Source organism: Lycium ferocissimum, chromosome 7 (genome assembly GCF_029784015.1).
Source record: "Lycium ferocissimum isolate CSIRO_LF1 chromosome 7, AGI_CSIRO_Lferr_CH_V1, whole genome shotgun sequence".
Classification (NCBI taxonomy): Eukaryota; Viridiplantae; Streptophyta; class Magnoliopsida; order Solanales; family Solanaceae; genus Lycium; species Lycium ferocissimum.
This window is the reverse complement of record NC_081348.1, coordinates 25069821-25084024: the sequence shown is the minus strand read 5'-3', so window position 1 is coordinate 25084024 and position 14204 is coordinate 25069821. Positions and strand designations below refer to the sequence as shown.

At 31.2% G+C, this 14204-nt stretch overlaps 1 protein-coding gene across 1 annotated transcript; it reads left to right on the top strand.

The window, feature by feature from the left end:
• The first annotated feature begins 953 nt into the window (after window positions 1-953).
• On the top strand, window positions 954-3186 carry LOC132063994 (uncharacterized). The gene is made up of 3 exons (XM_059456828.1): window positions 954-1712; window positions 1993-2119; window positions 2458-3186. Exons 1-3 carry the CDS (start codon window positions 1050-1052, stop codon window positions 2925-2927), a joined length of 1260 nt encoding a protein of 419 aa, XP_059312811.1. The 5' UTR covers window positions 954-1049; the 3' UTR covers window positions 2928-3186.
• The last annotated feature ends 11018 nt before the right edge of the window (window positions 3187-14204 follow it).

Below are 14204 nucleotides of genomic sequence, written 5' to 3'. Positions count from 1 at the left end.
AGGAGACAAGTCCAGCTATGCAGAAATGGTCTGTAAGTAATTACAAATTTGTCAGTCAAAAACTCGGCTTCTTTTGGCTCTTCTCCGACATCCCTCAACCACCAAATATATACTACTATAGTACCACATTAAATCTGTCTTCCTAAATTTTTACTATTACTAAATTATGATCTTATCAATGCATCTTCAATAAACAAGAACTAGTTAGAAGCATCCATGCTTCTACGTGTGCTTTGTCTTCTTTGTCTTGATCCATTGCATCGGTTCTCTCACTTTTGGAACCTACCTCTCTCTTTCTCCCTTTCATAACTCTTTTTTTTTTTTTTTTTTTGGCTATAATTAATATTCAGTATTTTGAAAATTACTAACTTAATTAATCTAAATTCGCATCGAATAAATCTATTAAATAAATCAAATGCTTTCTTATCGAGAGGTTTTCATTTACAGATTTCAATCTTAATTATAAAATCTGGTTAATAAAGGAGTAGAGAAATTTTCATCATTTCATAAATATACCTTTTGATAATTAAAAGAGTAAAATGTTGCCTACCAAATAGGGGTGAAGTTACAAGCGGTGAAAGATCGTGAGTTCACGAACACCTTTTTCGTTAATCAGCTCAATTATTAATTCAGCTTACTTTGGCTCACTCAATTGAATCCATCCAAATGTTGGAGTTGATATATAGTTCAAATTGACCCATAATATTTTTTCATCAAAATATTTATCTTGTTTGATATATTATATACAATCATAATAACGAAAAAAATAAGTTTTATTACGAACCTAAATAATTTTTTTAAAAATAAAAAAATTATAACTTGTTAACAATTGAGCAAGGTGAGTTATGAGTTATGACGAGCCCGTTTGTTAGTCTATTTCAGTCTAGTAACTTTTCGCCCATTTGACATCCCTCTCCATCTCACTCTCTCTCCTCTTATATATACCCTCTCAACTTCACTCTTCCATTCAACTCAACCCCACCAAAGCCAAAGAAAGAAAGAAACAAACAAACAGAGAGAAATCATACTCTTTGACAAGAGTCTCAGCCATGGCTTCTTCAGCTCTTAGTCCACTTGCAAGATTGTCACTTGAGCGTAGACCAAAATTGCTTAAAGAATTTCTTCTTCAAGACGATCAATATTCTTCTTCACCTAATGATTTTAGGTCAAAAAATGCTCAATTACTTAGAAGTCGATCGTCTAGAGCTGCTACTGCTACAATTTCCGCTATTAACAAGGTCATCAACATTGTTAAGTTCTTACCCTTTGCCTCTGTGAAATCTCCTTCCATTTTACCCAGAAGCATTTCAAGAAAACTATCAAGGAAGACTAATAACTACAAGAAAAGTCAAAAACCTAGTAATAACATTGACCAAAATGTCTCGGTCCCAGTCAAAGTCAAAGACATCCTACGATGGAAATCATTTAGAGACTTGGTAGAGGAGAAATCTACACCGTTAGATTCTTCTTATTCACCATATAGGTGCGCTACAACAACCACTACCACCAGCACCAGCACTACAAGTAGCAAGAGAACAAGTTGGTGTGATAGTGATTTTACTGCGGAGGATTTACCGTCATGGTGGGGTGAAAATGGTGAATTTTTGGGTGAATTAGAAGATGGGATGAACAAGGTTGGTAGAAAGGATATACTCGAGGAAAGTAGCACTGTCGGTGGGTATTGCATGGGAACCACAAAATCAATCAATAAGGTAAATTATTTTATTATCATAATCTTGCATGAAACTTTGGATACCTATAGAAATATTTAAATTTAGTACTCTAATTTTGTCGTTTTTTGGTATAGCCTTGTCTAGAGGCCAGGCTGACATGGTCTCAATAATGAACTTTGACTAAACTTGAATTATTAATTACTTTAATATAATTAGGTTAACAATAATATCATAACCCAATAAAATAAAGTTAAATTTGCATGTTTATTTGTTTTTTAACTTAGAAAAGATTTTAACGATTGTATTTCTTTTTTAACAGGAAGAGTTATGCTTTGATGAGAATGAGCAGCACAGCCCAGTTTCAGTTCTTGAATCTCCATTTCAACAAGATGATGAAGAAGGAATTATGGCCTTCTCTTTCCACCGAAACCTTGCTAATTTAGACAGTAAGTCTCAATCTCCAATTACCTTAATTTACCTCTAATTAATTACCTTTATTTTGTTATATGGTATAGAAAGATTGGGCAACAACATTACCACATATAATAGTTTACAATTAGTCTGCGAGTAATAAATATCACGTATTGTTAATTTGGAAAGTTTTTATTTTACTTGAGTGCTATAAGCTCTGCACATTAAAGGTAACTTTTAACAAGCCTAATAAGGTAAAAATAAAGTAATAACTTGTTATTACCAGTTGTGTGTATATGACTTTGCTTTCTAATTGACGGAATAATTGACTATCACATGAATCTAACAATAATTTTTTCTCATTACATTACAGAAAGGAAAAGCATGCTCATGGAAAGAATTCAACAATTTGAGAGTCTTGCAGAAGAAAAAACCAGCTTTAAAGAAGAAGATGAAGAAATTCAAGAAATTGAAGAAAAGGCAAAGCAATTGTTGATCAATTTTAAAGAGATGGAAGATTATGAAGCTAACCATATGGATGATGATCAGCTTCTCTTTGATTTCTTTTGGAATGAATTGATTACAAGTAGAAAGGTCCAAAACAATGTTCATGATGAAAAGCTAATGAAAGAAGTAAAATCTCGGATCAATGGTGATTACAATGGAGAATTTGAATGGGAGATTGAGGATAAAAGAGACGCCTACATAAAGGACATGGAAAGAGTGGCAAAGTGGAACAAGTTTGAAGAGGAAAAACAAGAGTTAACCTTGGACTTGGAGTTTGAAGTGTTTAATGATTTGATCCGTGAAGTCTTGGAAGATGTTTTTTCTCGTAATTGTTAGATCATATTTTAATAGAATTCGAACAAAGAATTTCGAAAGAATTCCATGTATATTAACATGTTTAGAACATGATATATATACAAGTGAATTATAGACCGGTTAGACACTATTTTCTACGACTTATGTATAGTACTAGTTATAAAGCCCAGTATTTTTCAAAATTCGTAGACAACAAATTATGTTTCCCTTCCGATCAACGAAAGAGGAGTAAGTATAACAGTAATGGAACTTCTTGTTTTCTTGTTTTGGTTGCTTTTAATTTGTACATAATCAAAGTTTCAGTTTTTTTTTTTTCAATCAAACAGAGTCACGATTTTATTGACACTAAAAAGAAGAGTTGCAAAAGGGGGCTAAGAGCTCGTTTGGATTGGCTTATAAGTTGCTTATAAAATTTGTTTTGATTTTTTGAGTGTTTGGGCTGCCGTAAAACTTAAAGTCATTGGGCGATTCACTGAGAATTGCCCTTCTTTGGGGTGGTATTTAAATTTTGCCCCTCATATTTGTGGTCTTTAAATTTTGCCCTTCGGCTAAAACCCATAGGTTCCGGGTTCGAACCCCCGCTCAGTCAAAAATTTTAAAAAAATTTGCAAAGCAGAGTTTAAATTTCGCTATGCCCCCTCCGGCAGACTTTTAGTTATGTTTAACTAAAAGTCTGCCGGAGGGGGCAGACTTTGCCTTGAAGCATATATACATATATTTTTTTAACTTTTCAAGGTAAACTTTTAGTAATGCCTTAACTAAAAGTGTGCCCCATAAAACATAACTAAAAGTATGCCCCATAAGGCATAAGTTTTCCTTAAGCATAACTAAAAGTTTGTCTTATAAGGCAAAGTTTAAATTTTGCTATGCCCCTCTCGACGGACTTTTAGTTATGTTTAACTAAAAGTCTAGCGGAGGACGGGCACTTTGCCTTATATATATATATATATATATTTTACTTTTCAAGGTAAACTTTTAGTTATGCCTTAACTAAAAAGTATGCCCAAAGACATAACTAAAATTATGCCCATAAGGCGGAAACTTTTCCTTAAGGCATAAACTTAAACTTTGCCTTATAAGGCAAAGTCTATGCCTTATGGAAAAGTTCTTGCCTTATGGGGCATAATTTTTTTATGCCTTAACTAAAATTACGCCTACAAGGCATAACTAAACTATGTCTTAGGAAAAATTACTGCCTTATGGGGGCGGACTTTTAGTTATGCACGATCCGGCATAACTTTAGCTTTTCCTTAAAGATTGTATGCGGATCCGACATACACTCCCCCCCTGCCTTGCGAAATTTTTATTTTATTTTATGCTTGAGCGGGGTTCGAACCCGAACTTCATGTATTCGCTCACCTTTCCAAGCGAAGGGCACAACTTAAAGACCACAAATATGAGGGGCAAAATTTAAAGACCACAAATTTGAGGGGCAAAATTTAAAGACCACCCCAAAAGAAGGGCAATCCGCGCAAAAAAATGAAGTCATTTGGTGCATAAAATAAGCCCAAAAATAATAGGGGCATTTGGCAAATTATATTCAGCGAACATAATGTTCTAAAAAACCTATAAGCCAAAAAAATAAGTTAGAGCCTGTTTGGATGGGCTTATTTTAAGCGAAATTATAAGTTAAAAAAAAAAATAAGTTGGGGTAGCTAACTTATTTTTTTGGTTTATAAGTTGTTTTCAAATTATAAAGTCGTTTTTAGACAAGTTAAGTCAAATGGGCCCAATTATTTTTTTGAACTTATTTTAAGCACAAAATGACTTTAAAAATTTAGTCAAACACTCAAAAAGGTACAAAACGACTTTTTATAAGCAACTTATAAGCCAATCCAAACGGGCTCTTAGCCTACCCCAACTTATTTTTTATTTTTTTTTGCTTATAAGCTGCTTATTTTAAGTCCATCCAAACAGGCTCTAAGTCTGACTTTTTTGCTACAAGATGGGAGTTTGTAATATGGCTGAACAACCTTTCTATCAAATAAACAAAGGGTGAAAATCATTTACACCCCCTAAATTTGCTTTAAAAATAAAACCTTCCCCTCATTTGAATAATAGTCATTTTCCCCCCTTTATTCTAATTGACTTTTTTAAATTCTTATTTTACCCTTACATTATCAACTTTTGTCTTCTTCTTTTTTTACTTTTTAAAATCAAGATATTCTTCATTTTTTTAATCTATGTGACAAATTTTTTGTAAAAAATAAATATTATTTTCTGGGTGAAAAAAAAAGTGAGAAATATTAATTGAGTATATAAGTTAATAATGTTTTATAATGAAATAAATTAGCATAATAAAAACAATAAATTTTATTAATAACAATCAAAACTTTAATATCTATTTGTACACCGAAAATAACGAGGTAATAATAGCTTTTTATATATATATATATATATATATTAATGCAACTAGTACAAAAAAAAATACAATAGAGACAAATTCTTAAAAATTATTTATTTATATTGTAAATAAATTTTAAATTATAATTTAAGAAATATTTCATTAATTTCAACCAAAACTTGTTTATTTTTATGGACAATAGAGAATAAGAGAGACGTTAAATTTAATTATACCTAGACATGCTTGTACATACATATATTTAATGCATATGTAGAATAATTTATAAATATTACTATACTTTGGTAATAAAATTTCTAGTTACAAAAAAAAAATGGAGATAACAATCATAAAAAATAGCACTAGATTTCATGAAAAATTCATAAAAGTATTATTCCACTTAATATGTCAATTAAAGTTAAATAAATTTTTAAATACCTAAGTTAAAAAAAAAATATTACATATAATATAAAAATATGTTATATAAATGGAGGATTGAAAATAATAAGGACAAAATAATAAGGACGAAATAAACATTGCATAGGATAAAGGGGGGAGAATGACTATTGTTCAAAATTGAGGGGGGAGTTTGATTTTTAAAGCAAAGTTGAGGGGTGAAAATAATTTTAACCCAATAAACAAATGAGTAGTCAATAAGTGACAGTAAGCTGTAGATTCAGGGTGGCTCATAGGTGAGCATATTTGGACTCTTCTTCTTGATTATGAATGAAGTATTTGCCATCTATCGGTGTTTAACAAGACTCTAACTTGTTTTGGAAGGTCACCAAAAGTATACTATATACAGTGGTTCTCTTGATTGCGGCTTAGAAAAGCTAGATTATCAGCAGCTTTGTTAGCTTCTCTGAAGGGGTGTGTGGTAATGACTTCGTGGCTGGTAACTAATTTTGTTGCTTTCTTTTATGGTTTCTGCAATTCTCCAGGGAGCTGACCAGATGCCATTTACAGAATTATGCACTAGCAGTGAATCAGTCTCACTGTCTCACGTAGTATTTCTTGTTTCTATGATTTTCTGTTGAGACTTTTGGCCCCGTTAACTAGAAAACGTAACTTCAAAATTTGTTTCTCAAAAGCTTTCTAAAACCTAATTGCCCGAATGGTAAATCATATGTGAAAGTCGAGTTTGGCCGGCTGATCTTAAAATTAGTTGAGATTTTTTTTTGTAATATCTACAATTTTAAAATTCTAGACCAGTTGAAAAATGAAATTTCATAAAGAACCGATCCCCTGTTTTTTTTTTGGTAGCGTTTGACCATAGATTTTTAGATCTGGTTTTGAAAATTTATCTTCAAATATCTGTTTGGCCATAGATTTTGGATCAGATTTTAAAAAACTGTCTTAAAAAAGAATTCAAGTGACCAGTTTTTTGGTTTTTGGGACTCCACTCATAAAATTTCAATTTTTTTACAATTAAAATGCAATTCCAACACAATTTCAAGTTCCAAAGATCACAACTTCAAAAACTCAAATTTCAACTTTCAGGTTTCAACTTCAAAATTTATGATTAAATGACAGCTTTGTCTTCTTTTCTATTCCGCAATCATAGAGAAGTGTGGATCAATAAATTAAGCTAGGCCAAAAGTATTTTTTTTCCTTCTTAAATCTGTATAGATACCTTCATTATAAGGGTAATGAAACATTACGCTCATAATTTTTTTTATAGGAACATTTGTGATGGCGACAGTCGAAATAGTATTGAAAATGAAGGTTCCAGTAGACCATAAGAAAAAGTTCTAATGATCCGAAGGCAAATTAAAAAAAAAAAGACATTTATAGGTTAATGTGAGAATTGGTATGGATTACATTAGAAAAAAAAAAAAAATCATTTTTTGCGTGGATTGTCCTTCAAAGGCACTGATCTTTAATTTTTGCCCCTACAATTGCTGGTCTTTAGTATTTACCCTTCGCTTAAAAAAGTGGCCAAAAATATCCTGAGTTTCTCGGTTCGAACTCCCGCTCAGTAAAAAAAAAAAAAAATTTCGCAAGGAAGGCTTCACGAAAATTCTGCTTCATAATACAAAATTTGCCTTAAGGCAAAAGTTTGCCTAGAATAATTTTTTTTTTTTTTTTACTCTGTTGGGATTCTAACTTTTGCCCGAATAGGCCTAATTTGCTATGAAATTCTGCCTTGCGAATTTTTTTTTTTATACTCTGCTAGGGTTCGAACCTAGAATCTCAGGGATATTTTCGGCCACTTAAAGTCCGAAGGGCAAAAATTAAAGACCAACAATTTGAGGGGCAAAAATTACAAACCACCCCTGAATAAAGGGCATTTGTGCGAAATACACACACTTTTTGCGCGGATTTCCCTTCAAATGAAGGCGCTGGTCTTTAATTTTTGCCCCTCAAATTGCTGGTATTTGATTTTTTCCCTTCGCTTAAAAGATTGACCGAAAATACCCCAAGGTTCTGGATTCAAACCCCGCTCAGGGAAAAAAAAAAATCACAAGGCAATGTTTCGCGAAAATTTTGCCTTACAAGACAAACTTTAATTATGCCTCAAGGCAGATTTTTTTTTTTTTTACGACTCGAATACGCATAATTTGCTACCAAATTCTGTCTTGCAATTTTTTTTTATACTCAGCTGGGGATCGAACCCAGAATCTCAAGGGGTATTTTTGGCCACTTAAAGTACCGAAGGGCAAAAGTTAAAGACGAGCAATTTGAGGGGCAAAAACTAAAGACCACCCCCGAATAAGAACATTTGTGCGAATGAAAAATAAATAGTTATAAACAATGTGGATATCATTTGAAAAAGGGAAAATTTCCTGTACATATAATGTTGTATTCCTTTCAAATACTTAGGCCCAATGAGCAATTAACTTGGGGCAATATGCAGGAATGTCCTTCCCTGGGGTGTTATTTAATTTTTGTTCCTTAAATTGGTGTTCTTTAATTTTTGCCTCTTAAATTGGTGGTCTTTAATTTTTATCCTTCGCTTAATGCCCCGAGGTCCTAGGTTAGAACCCAGGCTCAGTCAAAAAAAAATAAAAAACGCAAGGCATAAGTTGCTTTTACCCAAAATTAGGCCTTAAGGCAAACATCTGCCTTAAGGCCTAACTTTTACAGCATTTGAAACCCAACTTATGCCTTGCGATTTTTTTTAAAATTTTTGACTGAGCGGTGGTTCGAACCAGGAACCAAGGGGCTTTTAGCAAAGGACAAAAATTAAAGACCAGTCCTTTTGAAGGACATTTCGCGCCAAAAAAAAGATTAACTTGATGGCTGATGTTTGGTTGGGGACAATTTGCAGGAATATCCTCGCTGGGGGTGGTCTTTGGTCTTTAATTTTTGTCCCTCAAATTGGTTGTCTTTAATTTTTGCCCTTCACTTAATAACCCGAGGTCCTGGGTTCGAACCTAGGCTCGGTTAAAAAAAAATTAAAAAAAAATAAAAACTCAAGGCATAAGTTGGGATTCGCAAACTTATGCCTTAAGATAGAGGTTTGTAAAATTCCAGCAAAGTAATTTTTTTATTTTTTTTTTTTTTGGGCAGTAGTTTGAAACTACGGCAAGACAGTTTGAAACCCAACTTATGCCTTGCAAATTTTTTTAAAATTTTTAACTGCGCGGGGGGTTCGAATCCCGAACCAAGGGGCTTTTAGCGAAGGCCAAAAATTAAAGACAATCAATTTAAGGGCCAAAAATTAAAGTCCAGTCCTTTTGAAGGTCATTTCGCGCAAAAAAGAGTCTGGTTGGACAGTTTTCGGACCCAATTACTTGCGTAGTTCATTTGGGCTTTTTCTGGCCCAGGTAAAATAAAGGAATTTTTACGCGTTATAGCTACTTCTAATATATAATTAGTGGTAATAACTATCTTTTATTTTAATTACTAATAATAATTAAATACTTTTCTAATTTAACTATTATAGCTACACAGTAACTTTCAATTACCATTTCACAAATACACTTAAAAATTAGCCACCCCAATCCCATATCCCCTTTTAATGATAACAATATTAATCACTTAATATATATTACCATTCTCTCTCCTTTTTCATAAATTCTTACCTTTTTAAAAAGGAAAGAATCTGTGAATGCCCAGTGAATAGTTGTCTTCTTCCTCTCTTCTCCTTTCTGCAAAAATTTTACTTCCATTCTCACCAATCAACAAGTTTTTTAGGGTTTTGAGAAGACGAAAAATATATGTATTTGTGTATGTTCTATGATATAACTACCAATTGTTGTGGTTGGTGGTGTATTTTTATAAGTTTTTCTATATATTTGTGTACTTTATTCAAATTAATTCCATCGGTTCATCTAGTTTCAAATACACGGGTGACGCAAATGCATGGTAAGTTTTCTATATATTTATATATATTTGTTCAAATTAATTCCATCAAATACATGGGTGATGCAAATTGTTACTCACACAAATACATGAGATTTAATATAAAATACATGGAGTTTGATTGGAAACTTCAAATACATTAGTTATGCTATCAAATACATGGGTAAATAAAAAACGAAATCAATATTGAAAACTTCAAATACATTACCACTAAATACATGGGTGATGCAAATTGTTACTCACACAAATACATGATATTTAATATAAAATACATGAAGTTTGATTGGAAACTTCAAATACATTAGTTATGCTATCAAATATATGGGTAAATAAAAAATGAAAACAATATTGAAACTTCAAATACATTGGCTGTTGAATGTTTTCAAATTTTGAATTTTTGATTTTTTACGTTTTAATGTTGAAGATTGGATGAAGGAATAGAAAACGGTTATGGAAAATAAATCTAAAATCTGATTTTGTGGAAGAGTATGGTAAAAAATACCAATTAATAACTAATTAAATGATCCCACCGTTCTGGCCTAAAATCAAGGGATATGTTTTCTTTTTTTTGTGTTTCTATGAATTTACATGCATCAAATACATCCGAAAAAATACCTTAATTTGAGAAAACATAGCTAAAAACGGTAATATTTAAAAGGATAGCTATAAATGATAGGAAACTACCATAAGGTAGTCATTTGAGTAATTTTACCTAAAATAAAATCAAGCCTCTTCTTCTACCCAATAAGTGAACCATTCCTTTTTATGAAGTCTACCAAGAGAGATATTTGAAATAAAGATCAGATCAAGAGAAAATTACGTGATAAGTCACTATACAAAAATTAAGAACATAAATAGCCAAATTTTTCATATTCTTCAAAAACAACACTATTCATTACATATATAACACATTAAAAGAAGTATGTGACGAATGGGAATATCCCCAAAATAAGGATATTTATTCATCATTTAAGAGATAAATACATCATTTATCTCTCTGATTTAAGATAAACATCTACCAACATATCAATCTTCTTCAACCAATATATCTTCTATCTGCTATTACTCATCCCTCCATTCTTTTATTTTCCCTTCTTGGTTGATAGAGTTACAGAGGATTTACGCAAGGTTTAACTGTTAGAAGAAAAAAAAACGAGCCTCTCACGCTGTGTGTCTAATTAGTAATGGATCTCTGATTTTTTTTCCATATATAATGTCAAAAGAATATTTTGTATCTGTAATTCAAAAAGAAACTTTTCTTAACAAATTTGAAGTAAGGGTTGACATGCAATTTTATTTCTAGTAGATTTTTCCTTACGTTTTCAGGTTCAGCATCGACAACAATGGGGAAACAAAATCAGGTCCAAGCAATATAATACCTGGAATATACAGAGTATATTTTATTATACAACTAATAATAAGATTATACAGAGTATATTTTATTATACAACTAATAATAAAATTACTCAACGTATACAATATTTATTACACAAGGTATAATCAATTTATGAAAGGTATATATACTTTATAACAAAGGGTGTAATAAAATTATACCATGTATATAATATTTATTATACAAAGTATAATCAATTTATTATCCACCATATTGAATCAAATATAATTCCATGGATGAACAATGAATAAAGACTAGAATAAGGAAGAAGTATAAGAAAGGTAAAAAAAAAAAAAAAAAAAAAAGTAGACTGCTTATAAGATATCTTCACATTGTGAGTATAAAATATATAGAATAATGAGAAGGCAGTTACAGTACCACGAAATAATAGGTAGATAATCGTGGAATTATCAACGCCGCTTCACGTACGGAGGGTTCCTTATAAATAGGAAGTTGATTTACTGTAGAACTCTTCATTAAATTGCTACTAAATGTTTACTGCATTTACCTGTTAACACTATGTAAATATTTTTATATTTATGTTTACTTACGTTTTTTCCCCAAAGATCAATGTGCATATTTTTGATATATGCTACATAGCACAGCATGTATTTTATTGCTTCAAGCTTTTAGTTTGAAAGACAACCTCCTCGACTTTTCTTAAATTTTTAATAAAAACAGCTGGTGATTATGAAATTTTTAATAGTCCTAAAGAGAGTAGTCAATTATGAAACATAACTACGCGTATGTGTTACTAATTAAAGATCAGAATAGATTGTGTAATATTTTGGTAAACGACGAGAGAAAATTGGCTCTTCAGAATTTGAAAGAAGAAGTTATTATAGTTTCAACTGAGAATGTGGAAAACTGAAACTCCAATAAAATGAAAATATACTATGAAGCTAATAGCTGGCCGATGTAAACCCTTTAACCAATTAACAGCAACGATGCAGCAGTCCACCGAGGATTTTGTATCTAATGACCACTTAGAATTAGTGCAAATTGCTGTCTATTAAGTATTAATCAACAAATTAACACATTACTTGGGAATAATAAACAAAGCTTGTAACTTTCTTTATTACTTAATTAATTTAAATTTTTTCCCAAACAGCTTAACACTTTCTTATGTCTCAAGCAATCCTATTGACGAGTCTGATAAAAGAGGAGGCAACTCTAGTCCCTATGTTTTTACTCTTTCCTATGTCATTGCCAAATCAAATAGTATATTTTAATCTAACGAATTAACGAGCTTGTATTTTGAGAAAGTCGCCTAATATTTGTTAAGTCTAAATATGTAATTGCTTGGTGTAGTCTTCAAAGCATAGGTTACAAAACTATTCTATAATTAGGATTACGTGTGAAGCCATAAATAGAGAGGTACGTATATGACGGCATTCTCTGATGGTCCTAAGTTAGGTCGGCTAATTATATTGTATTTTATGGAATTAGCCACACATTTAGTAGTCAAGGTAACTAATTCAATGTCCTAGAATCTCTGTTCCAATTGGGCCATCGAACAAACTAATTCATGGTTACTATTATTATTGTTTTTTAAAAAAAAAAAACTATTATTATTGTTAATTTATAAATGCATGGTAAACATTCTGTAAAATTAACTATTGCATCCCACTTTCTCTTTTTAAACTAATTTACTATACTTTTAACAATATTTAAAGTATGCTCGGATCAGGGTATTATTTATATTTATATTAGATAGGAGCAAGATTATTTGGCCTTTTCTTTTACACTTTTCACTAAAGCGATGATTGGGAGTTTAATTTATGGTAATTTTAATGAATATTCTAAGATCTCTCATACTATTTTTAGATTGAATAACAAATCAGTAAGTATATCTTTTAACAAAGGAAGAGAAAAGGATAAAGGAAACAAACTCAGCCTATAGTTTTGGATTATAATCGGAATCAAAGAAGAATTAGTTACTGGCAATGAAGTGAAGCAATCATCAACTTCGATTTTTAAAACAACAAGAAGAAGTGGGACAAGTAACAGAAAGTAAAAGACATTTTTAATAAATGTTTTCAAACACTTTTAGTAAAAAAAAAAGTTAAAAAAATAAATGCTTAAACTTTTTTTACTGGCTACACCGTTTGTTATTTTTTTAAACAGAAGAAGTATATATATGTATTACTACTAAGGAGAATGTTTAACAAAAAGAAAAAGAAAAAGAAAAACAATAAAGCAGAAAAATCTTCAAGGATACGGAGAAAAATTGCAAGCTTGAAAAAAGATGCTACAATTTTCCCATAATCCTATGCTCCATGTGCATTTAATGAGTCTACTAATACCCAAATTACAAAAGTGGCAAAGGTATGGCAAACACGAACCTTTTAGTACACAATTCAATTCATGGACTTCAATTTTCGTCTTTCCTTTTTTCACAAGAACATCGCACGTGTTAACCAATTTGAAGAAGTAACTTTGACAGAAAATATTGAAGTCAATAAATAAAGTTTAAAATTTGTTTAACTGTTTATATATACTCCTTCCGTATCAAATTATCTACGTTTTCTTTTTACACATCTCTTTAAAAATATTAATTAGAGGGTATTTGACTAACTTAATCTTATTTATATCTAAATTATAATCTCTCTTCATTAGATATTTATTCTACTTATGTATCATCTTCATTAATGACAAAATTATACTAAGGGTTGGAGAAAAAAATTAATTGTACTTTAAGCTTGTAAAATGATAAATAATTTGAAATAACTATTTCTAATAATTACGATAAATAATTTGAGAGAAAGAAAGTTGTAAGAGAATGTTTTCCTTGAATAATGCTGCTTCCCATGAATGGGTTGATATACATGATTTACACCATAATTGTAGGCTACCAATTAGGAACTAATTTCACTAAATAATACTAACATATGCTATCCTAAAATAGAAGATTACAAAATATTACAAAATATATTTTACTAATCGAATATATTTTTACATATTCTAACACACCCCGCAAGCGGGAGGTCTACGAACGGTTAGACTGTCGCGAAAATCATCAAATAGTACGCGCGGAAGACCTTTGGTGAAAATGTCGACAATCGATAACGGACGGAACGTGTAGGACACGAACTTCGCCACGTCTAACCTTTTCGCGAACAAAGTGAATGTCCATTTCGATATGCTTGGTACGTTGATGTTGTACGGATTTCCGACAAGTAAATGGCACTTACATTATCACAATAGAACAACGTTGCTTGACGAATAGGACAATGGAGTTCAAGCAACAGACACG